The sequence below is a fragment of the Myotis myotis genome, unplaced genomic scaffold (genome assembly GCF_014108235.1).
Source record: "Myotis myotis isolate mMyoMyo1 unplaced genomic scaffold, mMyoMyo1.p scaffold_m19_p_17, whole genome shotgun sequence".
NCBI classification, from domain to species: Eukaryota; Metazoa; Chordata; class Mammalia; order Chiroptera; family Vespertilionidae; genus Myotis; species Myotis myotis.
The window spans coordinates 4,212,935-4,233,926 of NW_023416321.1; the positions used below are offsets into that span (position 1 = coordinate 4,212,935).

General features: G+C 56.0%; 1 protein-coding gene across 1 annotated transcript in view; it reads left to right on the top strand.

Moving 5' to 3' along the window:
- SDK2 (sidekick cell adhesion molecule 2) overlaps window positions 1-20,992 on the top strand; it is a 127,278-nt gene that overhangs the window by 61,122 nt on the left and 45,164 nt on the right. Inside the window, exons 12-20 of the mRNA XM_036339474.1 lie at window positions 533-635; window positions 2,603-2,779; window positions 3,113-3,249; window positions 4,487-4,634; window positions 9,453-9,593; window positions 10,941-11,122; window positions 11,757-11,872; window positions 20,313-20,508; window positions 20,690-20,788. Coding sequence (XP_036195367.1) covers window positions 533-635; window positions 2,603-2,779; window positions 3,113-3,249; window positions 4,487-4,634; window positions 9,453-9,593; window positions 10,941-11,122; window positions 11,757-11,872; window positions 20,313-20,508; window positions 20,690-20,788 — 1,299 coding nt within the window. The remainder of the gene's footprint in view (window positions 1-532; window positions 636-2,602; window positions 2,780-3,112; window positions 3,250-4,486; window positions 4,635-9,452; window positions 9,594-10,940; window positions 11,123-11,756; window positions 11,873-20,312; window positions 20,509-20,689; window positions 20,789-20,992) is intronic.

Genomic DNA, 20,992 nt, shown 5'->3' on the forward strand with positions numbered 1-20,992 from the left:
TGGACGTGACCCCAGACTGTCGTTAGCTGACCCCTGCTCTAAGGAAACTTCCCGAGTCCTTTCCAACGCTCTGCCTGCACCCCCACACTGTCTCCACACCCGAGACAGGCACAGCTGTGGGGCTCCTGGGCGGGCTGCGTGGCGGTGGCCCCATGAGCAGCGCACTAGAGCAGGAAGCAGTTGATCCTACGTTTGCTTTGCCTGGGCCACTCGTGTGCTGGGAAGAGGACGCTGAGCATCCCCGATTTCTGGTGTTTTATCCCGCTCACGGTGTGGGGGAGCACTGCTAAATGAGCCCCCACTATGCATGTGGTTCCTGAGATTCCAGGTCCCAGGGAAGCACGGTGCCTTTTTAACGTCCGGGGACACTCGCTGTGGTCTTCCTGTCCACCTGTTGGTCTGCCTTCATCCCCCCCCCAGAGTCCAGCCACGCAGTCTGGGTCGCCTGCCGACACCTTCCCAACCCCTGCCTCTCGCCTGTGACTCTGGCGCCCGCCCCTCCTCTCACCGCCGCCCCCCTGCTGTCTTTCAGCCCGGACCCGCATCACCAGGCCGCCCCAGGACCAGAGTGTCATCAAGGGCACCCAGGCCTCCATGGTGTGTGGCGTGACCCACGACCCCCGGGTGACCATCAGGTACTCCCTCTGCTGTGGCCCCAGGGAGGCCAAGGGGAGGGCGGCTTTGAGGGTGGCTGGTAGCTGGGCGAGTGTCTGCACCAAGGAGGTGAGGATTGCCTGTGGGGCCGCAGAGCATCCTTGGGGGGGAGAGGGGGGCATTTACAGACCTGGTGCAGGGCTGGGGTGTGGGGGGCGCTGCGTAAATGCTTGGGGAGCAGAGTGAGCTGGAACTGAACTGGGCCATGTCAGAGGGAGAGGGAGAGAGGAAGGGGTGTGGGGAAACAGAGGAAGGAGGAGGGGAGAAGAGGGGAGAAAGGGGCATTGGGCTGCTGGCTCTCCCAGACCCCTCCGCCCACTAAGTGGACAGCAGAGGGTCTGGATGAGCGGGTGTGGGAGAAGGGATAGGGCCGGGCCAGGAGAGGTCTTGGGACACACACGGGAGAGGCAAGTGCCCAAACTGAGTCACCCCCACCATTCGCCCGGGCCACGAGCTATGCAGACTGGAGGCAACTAGCACCCCCTGTGGAACCCTCTGGAGAGGCAGCTCGGGACAGAAGCAGCCAAGAAAGGCTGAAAATCTGGGACCCCCCCCCGCCCCCACCCGCCAAGCTTGGGGTGAAGACCCCTGGGGGCCAACCATGGGAAGGCTTTGGGAACTAAAACCAGGAGAAACTGTCCCTTTGGGATGCTAAGTAAAAAATTTTAACTGCTTCCTTGGAAGTAACTGTGTGGCTTCTGTATTGTATGGGCAATACCACTGGGCGTGGAGGGCCGGGCACTGATGCCTCCTGGAGTAACAGCCCCGACACTCCAGAGGCAACTGCATCCTGGGGCGCCATCTGGTGGCCACTCCGCATACGACAGTCTGTCCGGCCACACCGTAGGGACCCTGGAAGCCAAGGTTGGCATAAGGGCTACTAGACTCTATGAGACCAAAACCTACTCTCCGAGGATCCATCTCGGGCCCCAGTCTGAGAAACAGCTCCTTTAACTTCCAACATCGACCCTTGGGGACCGTCGTCGTGTGGTGCGAGCGCCAGTGCCAAAGGGAGCCTGGAAACACACAGATGTGGTTGGAACGTCGTCCACAGAGGATCCCGAACCCTGCACACGCGTGCCTTCCCGGAGCTGGCCGCCCACGCGAGCTCATGGCAGCGACGGGTGTCTGTCCCCTAGAGCCATTCCAGAGGAGAGACGTCTTACTGTCAGACACGGGCATGTGGGCCATTTCTCAAGTCCCCCTTCGTGCCGACCGGCCGAAGCGAACATGATGTTTTGGGCACTGAGGTCATTTTGTCCCAGTGACGCATGGCTCTCGGGATTCTCATCCAACTAATTGCACAGTGTAGCCTGGGCGGAGAGTCCATGCTCTGTCCAGCGGTGACCTCGTCACCTCGAAGACCTTTCTGCCGGCTCTTTGGTGCCGGCTCCTGGGCATGACTTCCGGCTAAAAGCAGCCAGGCTTGGCCCTGGACCTGAACCGAAGGTGAATGACCGATAATGACTTACTGTGCTGACCCTCCTGGACGGACGCGCACCCTCCCGCAGGGGTGGACAGCAGGCTGCTCTGGCTGCCGCTGCACTCTTCCCGGAGACCAGCCCCAGAGACCGGTGGCGGCCCGGGGCCTGTCCCTGACCCACCTGCTCTCCTGCAGACCAGCCTGGGCCGAGCACACCCTTAAGAGCACCCCCACTTCCCTATCTCTTTTTTTAAATATGTGTTTATGTTTTATATTAAATCAAATATATTTGATTTCAGAGAGGAAGGGAGAGGGAGAGAGAGAGAAGCATCAGTGATGAGAGAGAAGCATTGGTGGGCTGCCTCCTGCACTCCCCACATGGGGATCGAGCCCATAACTAGGGCATGTGCCCTGACCAGGAATTGAACCGTGACCTCCTGGTTCCTAGGTCAACGCTCAACCACTGAGCCATGCTGGCCGGCCCTTCTCTACTTCTCTGTACCTATTGGTTCTTCTCTCTCTTAGGTACGTGTGGGAGAAGGACGGGGCCGCCCTGGGCGTGGAGAACAACCCCCGTGTTCGCCTGGACAAGAACGGCTCCCTGCACATCACCCAGACGTGGTCGGGGGACATCGGCACCTACACCTGCCGGGTGCTCTCCGCCGGAGGCAACGACTCACGCAGCGCCCACCTGCGGGTCAGGTAGGGCCACCCGCCCAGCCCCGAGCCCAGAGGTGTCAGCAGCACCGAGAAGGCTCCTTTTGGCAGGCCACCAGGTGGCCTGGGACCACAGCCCTTCCCGCAGGACACGCCCAAGCATCCTTGCAGGCTGGGCCCCCTGCAAGAGCAGGGGAGTCTGGGTCTGGCTTTGGACAGGTGGGCTCCGGGCCCCAGAGGAGACTCTGCAGGTCGATGGCCCAAAGGCCACGTTTCGTGGCCGAGCACGAGGTATCGGGAGTTCTATGCGAGTCCCGGCCGCCCATGTCACCTGACTGTAGACCTCACCGGTGGCCCCGCCACATCTCTCTCCTCCAGGCAGCTGCCTCACGCGCCCGAGCACCCAGTGGCCACGCTGAGCGCCTCCGAGAGGCGGGCCATCAACCTGACCTGGGCCAAGCCCTTCGACGGCAACAGCCCCCTGATCCGCTACGTCCTGGAGATGTCGGAGAACAGTAAGTCCCCCTCCGCACCGCAGCCAGGGCGGGCGGGGCTCAGCCATCGGGTTCCAGCGCCCCCTTCCCAGGCCTCTGCCTCGGGGCAAACCTTTCCCTCTGGAGCCTTGGCCACCTCGGCTGTCACATGACCGAATCAGCTCTCTGGGGTCATTGTGACAATTGAACAAGATACTCACAAGGCACAGGACGTAGGGCCTGCCGCACCAGGAGCCTCCGAAACGGTGGCGATTCTTTCTCTTTTTCTCCTCCTCGCTGTGGACTCCAGAATTAGCATGCATAATTTAAATGCGTTTTAAATAAGTGTGCCCAGAGCTCATCGATCTGAGGGGGAAAAGATGGAAAAGACGGATGCAACTCAGTTCCCGTGAGCGCTGCTTCCTCCCAGTGGCCTCCAACTCCCTCCCTCCCCCCTCCCCCCACCCAGCCAAGGGACCAAAAATCCCTCCCCCCTCCCAGCCAAGGGACCAAAAAATCCCTCCCACCTCCCCCCTCCCAGCCAAGGGACCAAAAATCCAATCCCTCCCACCTCCCCCCTCCCAGCCAAGGGACCAAAAATCCCTCCCACCTCCCCCCTCCCAGCCAAGGGACCAAAAATCCCTCCCACCTCCCCCCTCCCAGCCAAGGGACCAAAAATCCCTCCCACCTCCCCCCTCCCAGCCAAGGGACCAAAAATCCCTCCCACCTCCCCCCACCCAGCCAAGGGACCAAAATCCCTCCCACCTCCCCCCACCCAGCCAAGGGACCAAAAATCCCTCCCACCTCCCCCCACCCAGCCAAGGGACCAAAAATCCCTCCCCCCTCCCAGCCAAGGGACCAAAAATCCCTCCCACCTCCCCCCTCCCAGCCAAGGGACCAAAAAATCCCTCCCACCTCCCCCCTCCCAGCCAAGGGACCAAAAATCCCTCCCACCTCCCCCCACCCAGCCAAGGGACCAAAAATCCCTCCCACCTCCCCCCACCCAGCCAAGGGACCAAAAAATCCCTCCCACCTCCCCCCTCCCAGCCAAGGGACCAAAAATCCCTCCCACCTCCCCCCACCCAGCCAAGGGACCAAAAAATCCCTCCCACCTCCCCCCTCCCAGCCAAGGGACCAAAAAGGGACCTGACCGGCCTCTACTGGACCAAGGGGGTGGCACGCCTCTGCTAGCCCAAAAGAGGCTGGGCCCTGCTGGGAACAGGGGAAAGAGGCACGGCCCCCCAAGATGCCACCTCTCCTCCGCCCTCTGTCCCTGCAGACGCCCCCTGGGCCGTGCTCCTGGCCAGTGTGGACCCCGAGGCTACCTCGGTGGTGGTCAAGGGCTTGGTCCCCGCACGCTCCTACCAGTTCCGCCTCTGCGCTGTCAACGACGTGGGGAAAGGCCAGTTCAGCAAGGACACGGAGAGGTGAGAGCAGGTCTCAGGGACGGGCTGCGGGGGGCTGGGGGGGCCCAAGGGGCTGCCAAAACCACTGTGGCCAGGCTGCCGGCAGGTCCTGGCTGGTTCTCCCTGGACCCTCCAGCCTCAGTCTCCGCATCTAGGATGGGGTCACAGTACTCACTCCTGCCTCCCAGGGAGATGGTCATGACGGCGTGAAACCACACGCGTGAAGCGCTGTGAGCAGCGCCCAGCGCGGGCGAGGCATCCACCAAACTTAGTCACCCCTCTGACTGTGAGCTCTGCAAGTTCAGGGACCTCCCCTCCTGCCCTGCACGCCGCGGGCTGCCGCCCTGTTCAGTAGGCGGCACTTCCGGAGGGACGCAGACCTGCTCCCATCCCCACAGCCGGCGCCTGGCAGGACGCCGGCCCCGCCAGGCTTTCCACAGAGCATTCTTTAAAATAATGGAAACGGAATGAAAACAGCAGGCCATCCGTCTGAGAGCATCACGGTAGGACCCGCCTGTGTAGGAGGCGGAGGCCAGGCACCTCCCCCTGCGGCAGCGGCCCCGCGGGTGAGAAGGAGCATGGGGAGGTCAGAATGGCAGCGACGCAGACCACCTGCGCCCAAGCCGGGGCTTTGCTCTTTGTTTTTTTTACGTTCACTTTTATTTTTCCAGCTTTACGGAGGCATGATTGACACACAGCACTGTGTACACTTAAGGTGTGCAACCTGTTGATTTGCTGCACGCATATCCTGCAAAGTGATATTGCCGATACCGTAGTTAGCTGACACCTCCGTCCCCTGACATGTTACCCTTTTTCTGTTGTTGTGAATCCTCCCCAGAGGATATTTTCCCATTGATTTTTAGGGAAAGTGGAAGAGAGAGGAAAGACAGACAGAAACAGCGATGTGAGAGAAACACATCCATCGGTTGCCTCCTACATGAACCCAGGACCCTCTGGTCTGCCGGCCGACACTCTAGCCCAGCCGTGGGCAAACTACGGCCCGCGGGCCGGATCCGGCCCATTTGAAATGAATAAAACTAAAAAAAAAAAAAGACCGTACCCTTTTATGTAATGATGTTTCCTTTGAATTTATATTAGTTCACACAAACACTCCATCCATGCTTTTGTTCCGGCCCTCCGGCCCAGTTTAAGAACCCATTGTGGCCCTCGAGTCAAAAAGTTTGCCCACCCCTGCTCTATCCACTGAGCCAAACCGGCCAGGGTCATGTTCTCCTTTTTGTGGTCTCTCCTTTCTGAGCAACTTTCAGGCATAACATACAGGATCGGCAGCTCTAGTCACCCTACTGTCCATTAGATCCCCGAGCCTGAACCTCACAATGAGAGTTGTGGCCTTTGACTGATACCTCCCCATGCACCCCCCTCCCCAGCCCTTGCTTAGCCACCAACCTACTCTCTGTTTCTCTGAGTTCGGCTTCTTTAGAGGCCACATCTATGTGAGGTCATAAACGACCTGCCTCTCGGTCTGACTTCTCTCACTGAGCACAGTGCCCTCGGGGTTCACCCACGTTGTCTCAGACGGCAGGACTTCCTCCTTGCTCGTAGCTGAGTGATACGTGTGGGGCGCATGCAAGCCTTTGACGGGCACTTACGTTGCTTCCATATCTTGGCTGTTGTGAATACCGCTTCAGTGAGCACGGTGGGGGGGTGGGGGGGGGCGGGGGATGCAGCTATCTCTTCAAGATCCTGTTTGCATTTCTTGTGGCTGGACACGTCCCCAGAAGCGAGCCGGTGGGATCCTCTGGTAGTTCTGCTTTGAACGTTTTGAAGAAACTCCACACTGGTTTTCATAGTCACTGTCGCAATTTACATTCCCACCAGCAGCGCCCAAGGGCTCCCTTCCCGCCACACCGTCACCCACACGTGTTACTTCCTGTCTGGTTGATGATAGTCATTTTAACGCACGTGAGGTGACGTCTCCTGGTGGTTTTGATTTGCGTTTCCCTGATAATTGGTCCTTTTCATGTACCTGTTGGCCATTTGTGTGTCTTTTTTTGATAGATGTCTATTCAGGTTCTCTGCCCATTTGTTAATGGTTGTTTGTTCTTGCGTTTTGCTTTCTTTTTATTTGCTATGGAGCTGCGTTAAGTTCTTTATCTATTTTGGATACTAACCCCTAATCAAATGATGTGCAGATGTTTTCTCTCATTCCATCGGCGGCCTCTCGTCTTGGTGGGGGTTCCCGTTGCCGTGCAGAGCTTTTTAGTGAGATGTAGTCCCACGCGTTTATCGTTGCTCCTGTTGCCTGTGCCTTCGCTGTCTATCCAGGCAGTCACTGCCGAGGCCAGGTCAAGGAGCTCCCCTGGGTTTTCCTCCTGGATTTTTACGGTGTCGGGCGCTGTCTTTACGTCTTTCGTCCATTTCAGGTTCACTTTGGGGAGTGGTGTAAGGAAGGGGTCCGCTTTCATGCTTCTGCCTGTGGTTATCCAGTCTTCCCAACACTGCTCCTCCCACGGAGAAGAATTAATATTGTTAAAGATGCCCACATCACCAAAGCCTCCTATAAAGTCAGTGCCATCCCTATGTTCACAGAAATAGGGGAAACCCATCCTAAAATGGGTAAGGAGCCACAAAAAATCCCCGGTAGCCAAAGCAATCCTGAGAAAGAACACAGCCAGAGGCACCGTGCTTCCTGATGTCGAACTCCACTACCAAACCGTAGTAACCAGGACAGCGTGGCGCTGGCATAGACACGCGGCCCAGGGAACGGAACGGAGAGCCCAGAAATAAACCCTCGCATATACGCCAGCTAATAATTGACAAGGAAGCCGAGAATAGGGTTTTATTTTTAAAAGATGCTCTTAGGTGTGTCCACAGACCTCTGGCAGATGTGTGGTTTCGCCACAGTGCTAGCAAGCTGTCTCTGGATTTCACGGCGGGGCGACGGGGGGGGGAGGGGGGGGGGCTATAAAAGCCTAGCATGGAGAGCGGTTATAGGAGAACTGTTCATTTCTCTGTTTATTAAGCACCTACTATGCTCCAGGCCGTGTGTGGGCCACCAGAGGTGGTGCTGGTGCAAGAAATAAAGTGGGCATGGCCCCAGTGGCTCAGAGCTACAAGATCCCACTAAGAAAGGGGGCTGGGTGAAAAAGGTGAAGGGATTAAGCCAAAAAACAACAACAGCAACAAGCAACCTCATAGACAGAGACAACAGTATGGTGATTACTGGGGGGGTGGGGGGGGGGGGTAGAAGAAGGTATAGGGGCTATAGGTGGTAAGGGAAGGAGACCTGACCTGGGGTGGTGAACACACAATCCAGGTCAGTATGCAGGTGAGGTGTGATGGAACTGTACACCTGACACCTCTGTGATTTATTGACCAGTGTCACCCCAATGACTTCAATAAGAACAAAGCAGCCCTATATGCAAAGCATCAAATAGGGATCAACGTTAATAGAGCAGGTCTCCACTTCCCCTTCCGACCTGGAGAGGCAGCCGTGCCAGAGGTTCTCAAACTTTTTAAACAGGGGGCCAGTTCCCTGTCCCTCAGACATTCCACACATGCGCACTGCGGGCCCGGACGAGTCGGCTGCTAAGCAGGACAGGCAGAGGCGGCAAAAACACCTGGCAGCCGGATAAATGTTTTCGGCGGGCCGCATGTGGCCCGCGGGCCGTAGTTTGAGGACCCCTGGTAGACCATCAGCCTTGACAAACAGAATAAAGTGCTTCCTATTCGATTCAAAAAAAAAAAGAGAAAGAAAAGGCCTCAAAGTGCAGGGCCGACCCTTCCACCAACGTCCCCGGTCCTTCAGCTCCCACGCATTCATCTTCCTAACGCGTCCTCGTCCGCGTCCTCGTCCTCGTGAGCGGCCCGGAGTCCCCGGGAGGAGGTGAGCTCCCCCGCAGCTCTGCAGAGACGGCAGTGCAGCCCGCGCGGAGGGCGACCCGTCCGAAAGCCAATCAGAAACTAGTTTCCAGAAGGAAAGGCATCCGTCAAAAATAATGAACTTGTGTTTTTAATGGATGCCTGTCAGTCATGTGAGAAACGCGCCGAGAGGGAGCGCCGTGTCCCCTGGCGACGCCCGAGAGAAACGCAGGCGCTCAGCCTCAGGAGGCGGGCGACGCGCTGGCTGTCACCCACACGCCATGTCACCCCGCCCGCCTGCCGCCCCAGCCTGGGCGCCGCCCGTGGGTAAAGGAGGCCCAGGTACAGTGCACCGCCAGCCCGGCCGGCGTGGCTCAGTGGTTGAGCATCAACCTATGAACCAGGAGGTCATGGTTCAGTTCCAGGTCAGGGCACATGCCCGGGTGCGGGCTCAGTCCCCAGTGGGGGACATGCAGGAGGCAGCTGATCAATGATTCTCTCTCATCGTTGATGATTCTCTCTCTCCCTTCCTCTCTGAAATCAATGAAAATATTTTTTAAAATAAATAAATAAGTAAAATGCACCACCAGCTGGCAGCTGCCAGGGGAGGATGGAGCACTCCTGCTTCTAAAACACAGGCATCTCATGACAGATGTCATCAGCTTCACAGCTGCTGCTCTGACACGTGGGAAACTGAGGCCCACATCCCTGGGCTGCACAGAAAACATACATCCGGTGCTTTCCCGTGTTTTCAAAAGACTTGTACATACATTGTGTCGTTTGAGCCCCCGCCAGTCTTATAAACAGGCAAGTGGAGCTTCGTTCTGTTTCTTTTACAGATGAAGAAACAAGCTCAGAGAGGTTGAGTGACTTGCCCAAAAGCACACAGCACTGGTGCATTGTCTGGGAACAGAGCAGGGCAGGGTTCAGCCTCCTCCGATCCCATGAAACTCCGGTGTTTGCCCTCGGAACTAAGAGCGGGAAAACCCCACCCACTCCCGGTGCTTTCCTCTCCAGGGTCTCGCTCCCCGAGGAGCCCCCCACCGCCCCTCCGCAGAACGTCATCGCCAGCGGCCGCACCAACCAGTCCATCATGATCCAGTGGCAGCCGCCCCCGGAGAACCACCAGAACGGCCTCCTCAAGGGCTACATCATCAGGTAGGCGAAGGACTACCTGAGGGACCGGGGAAGGGCCCGTGGATGGGGAGCATCAGGAGTGGATGGGCGGACAGAGCCAATTCACACGGGCCCTTCGCCGTCTAGCAAGGGTCAGGCAGCAAGAAAAGCCCACCCTTTGGTAGAAAGGATGGCGGTTAGGCGTCTAGAGCAGCGGTTCTCAACCTGGGGGTCGCGACCCCTTTGGGGGTTGAACGACCCTTTCACAGGGGTCGCCTAAGACCATCCTGCATATCAGATATTTACATGACGATTCGTAACAGTAGCGACATGACAGTGATGAAGTAGCAACGAAAATAATGTTATGGTTGGGTCACAACATGAGGAACTGTATTGAAAGGGCCAGAAGGTTAGAACCACTGGTCTAGAACCGTGGTCGGCAAACTGCGGCTCACGAGCCACATGCGGCTCTTTGGCCCCTTGAGTGTGGCTCTTCTACAAGATGTCACGTGCGGGTGCGCACGTACAGTGCGATTGAAACTTCGTGGCCCATGCGCAGAAGTCGGTATTTTGTGGAAGAGCCACACTCAAGGGGCCAAAGAGCCGCATGTGGCTCGTGAGCCGCGGTTTGCCGGCCACTGGGAAGAACTTGCAGCAGTGAGAGCCTTGGAAGCCACTCTCAGGCCCCACCCCGTCCTGAATGGGAAGCATGGGGGGCGGGGGTCCCAGTAATCTGTTTTAACAAGCCCTCCAGGTGTTTTCCACGCCCAAAGGCTTTGAGAGCCCCTGCTATGGGTATAATAACACCCAGATCACCGGGGCCCCTAATCTCCCAAGGTTAGAGCTAAGGCAAGTGCACATCCTGGTTCTCTGAGCTCCCAGCCTCGGGAATTTGCCTGTAGAGGTGTCACTTCCTTGTTCCCCTGTGTTCTTTGTTCTGGTGGCAGGTAGGAATGCTGGCGTAGGCAGCCTCAGGCTTTTTTCTCTCTGCCCATGTGAGTGGCCAGCCAGAGAGAGAGCCACTGTCCTAGAGGGAGAAAGGAAATGAGCCCAGCCCCAGTGGTGTGGCCCCAGGGTTGAGGGTCAACCTATGAACCAGGAAGTCACGGTTCAAGTCCCCGTCAGGACACAGGCCCAGGTTGCAGGCTCCATCCCCAGTGTGGGCAGCCGATCAATGATACTCTCTCATCATTGATGTTTCTGTCTCTCTCTTTGCCCCTTCCTCTCGGAAATCAATAAAAATATATTTTTTAAAATAAAATAAAATAAAAAAATATTTTTAAAAAAACCAGAATGGTCCCCAAGACGTGTGTTAACCAGTCAGGTAGCCACTGGATGAGGCACATGAGCCACCCACCAACTCAGTGCGTCCTGACTCCCTCCCCTCAGGTACTGCCTGGCCGGGCTGCCTGTCGGGTACCAGTTCAAGAACATCACAGATGCGGACGTCAACAACCTGCTGCTGGAGGACCTCATCATCTGGACCAACTACGAGATCGAGGTGGCCGCCTACAACAGCGCCGGGCTGGGCGTCTACAGTGGCAAAGTCACCGAGTGGACGCTGCAGGGAGGTGGGTGTGCCAGTGGCCCCGTGGGGAGGGGCCTGCGGAGGAGAGGGAGAGGTCGGGGCGAGCGCGATGCAGGCGGAGGTTGTAGGGGTTCAGGGACCTTCTGTGAAGGCTCACATTAACTGGATCACGAACCAGCTTACGTCTTAGCGTTGGACCTAACACCACCCCGGGCATTTTCATATCCAGTACTTTCCTTTCTCAATGCCCTGTGAAATGGGTCAGACAAGCTTTATTTTTTTTTACATATTCTTATTGATTTCAGAGAGGAAGGGAGAGGGAGAGAGAAACATCAGTGGTGAGAGGAAATTATCTATCCGCTGCTTTCCGCACACCCCCCACTGGGGATCGAGCCTACAACCCAGGCATGTGCCCTGGCCAGGAATTGAACCATGACCTCCTGGTTCAAGGTCGACACTGAGCCACACAAGCTGTCGATGTTTCTATCTCTCTCTTTGGGCCAGACAAGCTTTATTAATGCAAACTAATCAAGAGACAGAAGGCAGTTTGGTCTACACGGGGAGGGAAGTGCCGGGGGGGGGGTGGGGCAAGCAGAGCCCACAGACCCCGTCCCTGTGTTTTCTCTACTTAACTGTGCGTGCCCCTCCGCCCCCACCCCCTCTCCGCTCTCCTCCAGTCCCCACGGTCCCTCCGGGCAACGTGCACGCAGAAGCCACCAATTCCACGACCATCCGCTTCACCTGGAACGCCCCCAGCCCCCAGTTCATCAACGGCATCAACCAGGGCTACAAGGTACATGAGGCCCGTCCTCGTCCCAGAGGAAGCTGGGAGGTGCCTGGCGGGAGGCACAGGTGAGAGGGCGGGCAGGAGGGAGTCCCCGTCTGTTTTCAAAACCATTGGTTCAGACCAAGCAGAGGACAGATGGTCAAGGGAAAGGGCCCGAGGACTCTCTCCCAGGCCAGGTACGAGCCGTGGGGAGGATGGCCGCCACACAGGTGTGACCCAGTGCAGGGGACACGTGATGCGGGAGACGGGCTTGTGAACAAAGCCGGGTTTGTTTCAGACTGAGGCATACGGGGCATAGGAATCCAGAACCCACTTCTCGCGGGCATCCTGCTGGGTCCCGTGTCCTTGGGCTGGACTTGACCCCACGCCCCGTGAAGGGCTCGGGACTAGGACTCTCGGGGACTTGGGTTGTGTCCCAGCGCTGCCTGTCGCTGGCTCCCTGAACAGGTTCTGCCACCTCGCTGAGCTTCCCTCAATTCGTCTTTACTGAGCCCCACGCCGTGCCCTGTGCCAGCTGCTGGGAACCGCAGTACCCTCTGTTCCCTCCTTTGCCAGCAGCGAAGGTCCCAGTGCCTGTTCCTTAGGGCTGTGCGAGGACCAGGCGAGATAGTGTTTGTACGTGTTGAGCACAACGACAAACACGCGGCAAACTGCTCTGAGGACGATGTGGGAGCCGTAGCAGCAGGAATCCATCCGTTGGCTCCGGCTGCGGGATGCGTAACCAAGTGTCCCCGGGCTGCGGGACTTGGAACTTCATTTTCTCACCGTTCTGGAGGCGGGCAGTCCGAGATCTTCTGCGGCCTCAGTCCTTGGCTTGCAGACGGCCGTCTTCTCCCTGTGTCCTCACATGGTCTTCCCTCTGCGTGTGTCCGTGTCCAAATCCCCTCTTCTCACAAGCACACCAGTCAGATGGGAGGAGGGCCCGCCTTAAAGACTCGTTTTAACCTAATTGCCCCTTTAAAGACTGCCTCCAGATGCAGTCACCTTCTGAGGTCCTGGGTCTTGGGCCTTCGGTGTATATATTTAGGGAGAAACAGTTCAGCCCACAACCAATAGCAATAATAGCAGTAAGAGAGACTGTAACGGTGGTAGCAGTAAGTGTGGCAGTAACTGTGGTAACAGTAAGAGTGTCAATAACGTTGGTAACAGTAAGCGTGGCAGTAACGGTGGTAACAGCATGGCAGTAATGGTGGTAGTACCGGTGATGGCGCCGGTGATGGCAGTGGCAGTAAATTTTCTGTAACTGTAACTGCGCTAAAAGCCAGGACTTCTCCCCTCCTAGAACCCAGACCCTGGATCCCACGCCTGGCCTCTCCTCTCTCCCCGAGGATCCCGGAGTGCACCCTGGGCCCCATTTGCAGCCTGGCCCCAGCAGCTTGGGCAGGTGGGAGGAGGCGGTCGGCCCCTCCAGATGTGGGAGGGAGGCAGCGTCTGAGGGGCAGTGTCAGGAGCCAGCTGTGACCGGGACCGGGACCAGGGCCAGGAGAGAACTGCAGGCTCTGGCTCTGAGCCCAGGATCAGGTGATGGCAGACACCTCCCTCCGGAAGGTTCCCGCACGCCCTCCGTGCCGGGTCTGCGCGTGTCCAACAACCGAGATCGCTCTAGGACTAGCAGCCTTGGCCGTTCCCGCTGCCGTCGGGCGTGGCTGGGCGGGAAGGACTGAGGACGGTCTGCCAGCTGAGGGTGAGGTGCCCTCGGCTGTCTCTGGGCCTGCTCTCATTCCTCTCCTTGGGTCAGTGCTGATTCCCAACCCAGGGCCTGAGTCTTGGATTCTAAGCAAAGTGGGGATGGGCCAGAGCTGACCGCGCCCAGCCACAGCCCTCTCACTCTCCCCCAGAGGGCACCACGGCCTGGGTGGGGGGGCAGGGGGGTGAAAGGGGGCAGGTGCTGCAGCTGAGGGCTGGCAGCCCTGACTGGCTGGAAAGCCTGCTAATTGGAACTCTGGGGGAGGCAGGGGAGAGACGGGGAAGGCCCGACTCATGCTGAGGATCTGAGCCGCGAACAGTTAGGTTTGTGCTGCTGATCCTAAGTTTTCTTCCCCATATGGGAGGGCTGAGCTGCAAACTTCTAAAGCAAATGGCTCCCGGGGCGCCGAGAAGGCCAGCCAGGTGGCCAGGACAGTTAGAGCCCAGAACTAAAGGAGGCTGCAGAGCCCACCCGAGCCCAGCCCGTGCCCAGCACCCAGGAGCTGCTCGATACGAGTCAGGGAAGGGATTGCCCAGAGACTGGAACACAGGAGCCAGCGGAAGAGTAAGAGGAGCTCGTGTGTACCGGGCACTTTCTTCGTGCCGAGGGGGATGCCGGAGCTACGCTCATTCCTCTCTCACGCAAGCTGCACGAGGGCCCCAGGAAGCATCATCGGCATCACCCCATTTTACAGAAGAAGAAGCTGAGGCACGAGGGGCAAGGAAGTTGTTCCAAGTCCGAGGACCCGCAAAGCGCAGATTCAAGCTCCAGGGCCCGCACCTTTTCTTACGTTGAAAAGAAAATGTCCTTTGAGTTTATTATAAAATAATGATGCTTTTTTTCTAAGTACAAACGGATCCAAGCGGGGATTCTGTTTCTTGCTTCTGTGGCCCTCAGTATCGCAGAGGGAAAAAGCAGTGTTTGTCCCCTGCAGACCTCAGTGGGAATGGCCTTTTCCCCCTTTTAATTGTGAAACACTCCAAACATCCACAAAAGGAGAGAGGGGCTTGTCGTGAGCCATGCCCACATCCCCGGTTTCAGAAGCTACCCGTTCACAGCCAAACGCGCTCCGTCTGCTCTCGAACCCTCAGCCACACCCCCGGAGTCTCATGTCACCCGTACATATTTCTGTCAAGAAACAGTATAAAGTCTCTGTTTAAGCCATTATCAGTCTCGTGCCTAAAAAGATCAACAGCCCCTTTAATACGATCAGGCACCCACTGGGATTTAAATTTCCCTCGTTGCTACACGGTTTCCCTTACTAGTCGGTCTGTTTGCTTTGGCATCCAGATGAGAGCCACACAATTGCATTTGCTTTGGTTTGGCTTGGCGTCTCTTTGTTGTTATGGGGGGGCGGGGGCGGGGGCGCGTAGGTCTCCGTTGATCTACAGATCCCCTCTCTCTTTTCTTTTCTTTTCTTTTTTTTCCCTAGCAATTTATTGAGTTAAGAATCTGCGTCCTTTGTACCATAGAATTTCCCACAGTCTGGATCTTACTGATTGTACCCCTGGGGGGTCATTTAACACAGGCCTCCGAAAACTATCTTTGCCGTAAATTGGACTTGGAATGAGAGGCTTGATCAGATTCGGGTCTGCGGGTTTTATTTTCCCAGGATTGCTCCCCGGACGGTGGCGTGTATTTTTATTAGAAGGCAAGACGTGCGGCCGCTCTCACTGCGGCGTGGCGCCCACTGACGGGCCTGGCGTGATCTGTCATTTCAATAGGACTTGCCAAATTGGGACAGTCCAATGTTAGGATTTTGTCTTGATTGATTAGCTGAAATCTTTTCTTTTAAAGAATTTTCTCCTTACCCACTTGTTGTTTATCCAAAGGCAGCGTTCATCCAGGAAAAGCATGGTAAACACTCCGCTCTCTCCCATTACCGAGCAATTTTCAGAATAATGAACTGGTTCCCTAGCAACTGGTAAGGGGACAGGTGACTTTGGATTGGGCTAGGGAGGCATCTTTTTGTTTTGCTTTGATTTGGGTAGTAGTATTATATACTTAAGAATTCTTAAAAACACCTCTGATATGTCTCAATTCACTGCCATTATAATTCTTTTTTTTAATATATTTTTTATTGATTTCAGAAAGAAAGGAAGAGAGAGAGAAACATCAATGATGAGAGAGAATCATTGATCGGCTGCCTCCCGCACACCCCACACTGGGGATCAAGCCCGGAAACCAGGGCATGTGCCCTGATCGGGAACCAAACCATGACCTCTTGGTTCATAGGTCAACTCTCAACCGCTGAGCCACGCCAGCCAGGTGCCATAATAATTCTTAGTGATGCCAAATTAACCCATCCTTGGCCTCTTCAGGTTGACGCATGAATCCTTTTTCTTTTCTTTTTTTTTAATATATATTTTGTTATTGACATCAGAAAGGAAGGGAGAGAGAGAGAGGGAGAGAGGGAGGGAGAGAAACATCAATGATGAAAGAGAATTATTGATCAGCTGCCTCCTACACGCCCCCTACTGGGGATCGAGCCGGCAACCCTGCACGTGCCCTTAACCGGAATCGAACCCAGGACTCTTCTTTCCGCAGGCTGGTGCTCTATCCACTGAGCCACACCAGCTAGGGCCCTCATGAATCCTTTTGACATGGCGCCCGCTAGTCTTCGATAGCTTCCTTGCTGTCCGTATGACAAGACGTCCCATGCTATCTACATTTCCTACACCGTGCCTGGGGGCAGCCGTGTCTTTCATCTTGTTCCCTTAGCAGAAGTGAGAGTTAGATGCCACAGTCTGGGCACCGGGGTGTCCTTGCTCCAGCCCTGGGTGCTGTTCCGAGGCCCTGTGCATGGACAGTGAGGAAATACTGTGGTGTGTGTTACTGATTTTAGGATCCAGTTCAATTCCAGGACGTCTTCATACTCTCATGGGTCTCTTGTCCAGTCCGCGCATGCTGTCCCCCAAACGCCCGCCACGGCCTCGGAATGGGCACCGCAGCACTTCCATTACTGAGCACGGTTTCTGTCGCTCACGGTGCTCTCCGAGCTCAGAGCGCATCCGAGGGGGGACTTCCCCCCGCGAGCAGCTGGGTCCCCTGGTACAGTCTCTCACCGTGTGACGTGGTGCGACTCCGTACGCGCTCGGTCAGGCTCGTCGGGTTCACTGTGGTTTTCGACGTTTAGGGATTGATTATTTTTAATTTCATTTCATTTTGTAATTATGTAGCCTGTGTACGGGCTCCACAGTTAGATCTACAGAGCAAAGTAGTCAGTTCAGGGGAAATCAGCCTGAATTCCGGCCTCTCCCTCCGCCGGAGGTTTGATTTCTTTTGGTTTTTTCCTTACGTTTTGTGAGGGTTTTTTTTTTTTAACAAAAGCAAGTGCATACACATATGGGTAAAAGCATATCCTCTCCCTTCTGGATAAATGACAGCGAACTGCACACACTTTCTCAATCTTGCTTTTTTGTGTGCGTGACGTCCTGAGACCACCCCGTAGGAGTATGTGGAGCTATTCCTTGTTCCTTCCTATACAGCTGTATCCAACTCCATGTGTAAATACTAGAGGCCCGAGGCATGAAATTCGGCCCTCGCAGCCCCGGCTTCATCCAGACGGCCTCCGGACGGTCGTTCTGCTGTTCAGTCTAATTAGCATATGAGCTCTTTTTTATATAGGAGCCCATAGTCTAGTCTACCGGCTCCCCACTGCAGACATTTCTGGGTTTCCAATCTTTGGCTTAACAAACCTTCTTGCAGTGAGTAGCTTTGTGCAAACATCATTTCATGTTTTCACATCTAACGTAGGAGTGGATTCTAAGAAATAAGATAGCTTGGTCAGAGGATAAATATGTAGATAATTTTGCTACTATTGCCAAATTCCCCTCCCCTCCCCCCCCAGCACACACTCGCCCCGGCCATGCTCGGGGCAGCCAGGTCTGCTTAGAGTCCAAGACCAAGCCCTACTGGAGTGAATCAGTTGTGAGCCCGAGCTAGTGGGAGCGGCACAGAGGCGCCAAGGGGCCCCCAACACTCAGCCGGCCGCCGTGTGCCCCTCAGTGGTCTTCACCCAAGGTCTCGGGTCCACAGATCTGAGGCCAGACCCCGGTGGGTTCCCATGCAGGTTCCCCAACCATCCTGAGCCTCCGTTTCCCTTTCGGTCACGGCACACGACAGTGGTTCCCATCGAGGCCTCACTGTGCTGATGAAATGGGGCTGGTCAGTGATGGCCTTGGCCCAGGGCCAGGCCCAGAGAGGCTGACTGCCCAGCAGGCTGTAGCCTGTTGTGTGTGCTGGGCCCGCGGTCCCATCCACCGCTGCCCAGAGCCCAAGAGAAGGTGCTCGGGGCAGTGGCAGTGTTTTCTGGCCCTAAAGGACCTTGAGGCCTCTCCACCTAACCCTCCTGGTCTTCAGATGCAGCTGGAGAAGGACATGTGTCTCCAGTCCCAGCGTAAACAGTTTGACACAACCGCGGTCTTGCCACCATCGTGGGCTTTGGCCTGGGGTCATTGCCGTGACCTCAAACCACGCTGTCGGGACCCTCCGCCCTCCTTCTGGGCTCCTTCTGGACAGTCCCGCGGGGTACTGTTTCAAGGCGCCTGTGAAGACACCCTTTGTCCTTTGTGTCTTTGCTGTTGTCAGACTTCATTTTTTATTATTTTGTTAATCCTCACGTGAGGGTATTTTCCCATTGATGTTTAGAGAGAATGGAAGGAAGATAGAAAGACAGAAATATTGATGTGAGAGAGACACATTGATTGGTTGCCTTCGCACACGCCCCGCCCAGGGCCTGGGATCATGCCTGCAGCCAAGGTACGTGCCCTTGACCTGAGTCGAACCCGGGACCCTTCAATCCCCAGGCCGATGCTCTTTCCGCTGAGCCAAACCGGCCAGGACTGTCCTTGGTTTTTCTAATGGTAGTAAGTGTAACTGGCCTAAACCCAATACAATGATATTTACCCAGATTCTGCACCCGCTGGGGCACATGCCACACAATTCATTCCGATGGCGTGATTAATTCAAATTTACATTAATTAAATTAAAACATTAAACTTGTTTCTTAATCTACTCTGCAGAAGTTCGGCGATTTAATTGCTATGAAACAAGATAACTGAAATAAAGAGGATATTTAACATACTTATTAAATGCCACTTAGGGTTTCTGATTAGTATTTTTAGGGTCTAATTAGTGTCTAATTAGCTTGCCATAGGCTATCTTTTCACAATAGCGATTAGATTTCCAAACGTCCTGAATAAACACGTGTCCCTGAAAGGAGAAGATGAAGCATGTGATGGCGGGCGTTAATCAGGAGGCGTCGGCTGGGTATTGTTTTAGATCTATAAATACCCGCGCTTATTAAAACCCATCGACTGTTGCTTTTCACCATTAATTGCTGTTTAATCAACTTCAAATAAATGAGGGAATCTCTGAGACCAGCTGTCAGGCTGGAGACAGTTGAAGGACCCAGAAAACGGGAGTGTGAGGTAAGGGATCGAGAGACAGGAAGAACCCGGGTGGTGTGCTCAGAGGTGGAGTGTCGACCTAGGAGCCAGGAGGTCCTGTGAACCAGGAGGTCACAGTTCGGTTCCCGGTCAAGGCACATGCCCAGGTTGCAGGCTCAACCCCCAGTAGGGGGTGTGCAGGAGGCAGCCTATCGATGATTCTCTCTCATCATTGATGCTTCTCTCTCCCTTTTTCTCTGAAATCAATAAAAACTATTTTTTTTAAAAAAGAGAGAGAGAGAGAGAAGCAGGAAGAGTCCAGACTGGGCGGCTCAGTTGCTTGGAGCATCATCCCGCTCTCTAAAAGGTTACGGTTCAATCCCCGGTCAGGGCATATATAGGGGGCAACCAATCCATGTTTCTCTCACATCGATGTTTCTCTCTCTCTCTCTCTCTCTCTCTCTCTCTCTCTCTCTCTCTCTCTTTCTCTCTCAAACCAGTAAACATATCCTCGGATGAGGAATTTTTTTTTAAATCTTTTTATAAAGGGACAAGAAGAGGAGGAAGGGGAAGCAGGAAGCTTACGCAGCCATGGGTGGTGCTTGCAGGGGGGAGATGAGACAAAAAGAGATGTTGAATTTCCACGGGATTTCCTGCTGGTGCCCATCTCTGGGGAATGGTTAAGACTGAAATCCCAACTTGGGACAAGTTTAAAGAATAAGAGTTAACCTCGAACCAACGTTCCGGCTCCAAATTCAGGAGAATCCCAAGGGAGCAGCCGCCCAGCCCAGAGGGAGAACGTGTGGCAGGCCAGGTGTTGGAGTTAGAGACCTCATCTCTCTATTTTGCTGTGTGATACCGAGTCGGTCACGGAGCCTCTCTGGGCCTCAGTTTCCTCGTCTGTCAAAAGCAGGGCCGGCTTCCTGGGTGGCTCGGGGCTCCACCCTCAGAAGGACCCCAGGCCCGGCTCAGTGCTCCGCTGCCGTCATCTTGAAATTCTTAATGATTTTTGCACGAGGGGGCCCTCCATCTTCCTTGTGCACCGGACCTACAGACCATGTAGCTCGTCTTGGTAAAATATCAGCCCTCTCCCTGGTGGGGTCACTGTGGGATCTGCAAAGCCATCGTGACTCGCGGTGCCGCGCCATCCCCTGGTGAGCGGAGTGGAACGGCCAGCCGGAGTGTGCTCCCAGGACACGGGCTCCGGTGGCCTGTGGGTATCGGCACGGCCCCCTGTTCCCTGGGAGGAGCGACCTCAGGGATCTGGGCTCCTGGACACTCTCTGTCCATCAGCCCAGCCTGCGGGAGAACGCCCAGCCTCTTCTGGAACCTTCTGACTCCCCTGCCTTCCTTGCCGGCCTCTCCCCAGCTGATCGCCTGGGAGCCGGAGCAGGAAGAGGAGGTTACCATGGTGACTGCCCGACCCAACTTTCAAGACAGCATCCACGTGGGCTTCGTGTCGGGCCTGAAGAAGTTCACGGAGTACTTCACGTCCGTGCTGTGCTTCACCACCCCCGGGGACGGGCCCCGCAGCAGCCCGCAGCTGGTGCGCACCCTGGAGGATGGTAGGCACCCCCGGCCCCTGCAGCCTCAGCCCCGCCTGCCCACCCAGGGGCCAAGCACAGGGCGGCCTGGTCTTCTCTCCCATCCTGGGCGCCCTGGGACACCCCGGGTTGTCTTGCAGACGGTGGTCTCTCTCTGGCTCTAACTGGCCTTGGGTGGGGTGGGGGTCCTCTTGGGGTACAGTGCCTGGGCCTGTGGGGCACCTGAGCTTCAGTGACATCCTGGACACCTCGCTGAAGGTCAGCTGGCAAGAGCCGGGGGAGAAGAACGGCATCCTCACAGGTGGGCACCGCGCTGTCACGGGCCTGGGGGAGGAGAAGGTCCCCTAGCCCATCCCTCTTCCTCCGACCTGGTGCCCATCCCCAGCTCCCAGCAGCCACTCCTGCTTAGAACACCCTCCAAGGAGGAGCTGGCCCTCCCTCCCAGGAGCACGCCCACACTCCCCCACCCCTTTCTTCCCCCACAGGCATGCATCTCCTAGATTCT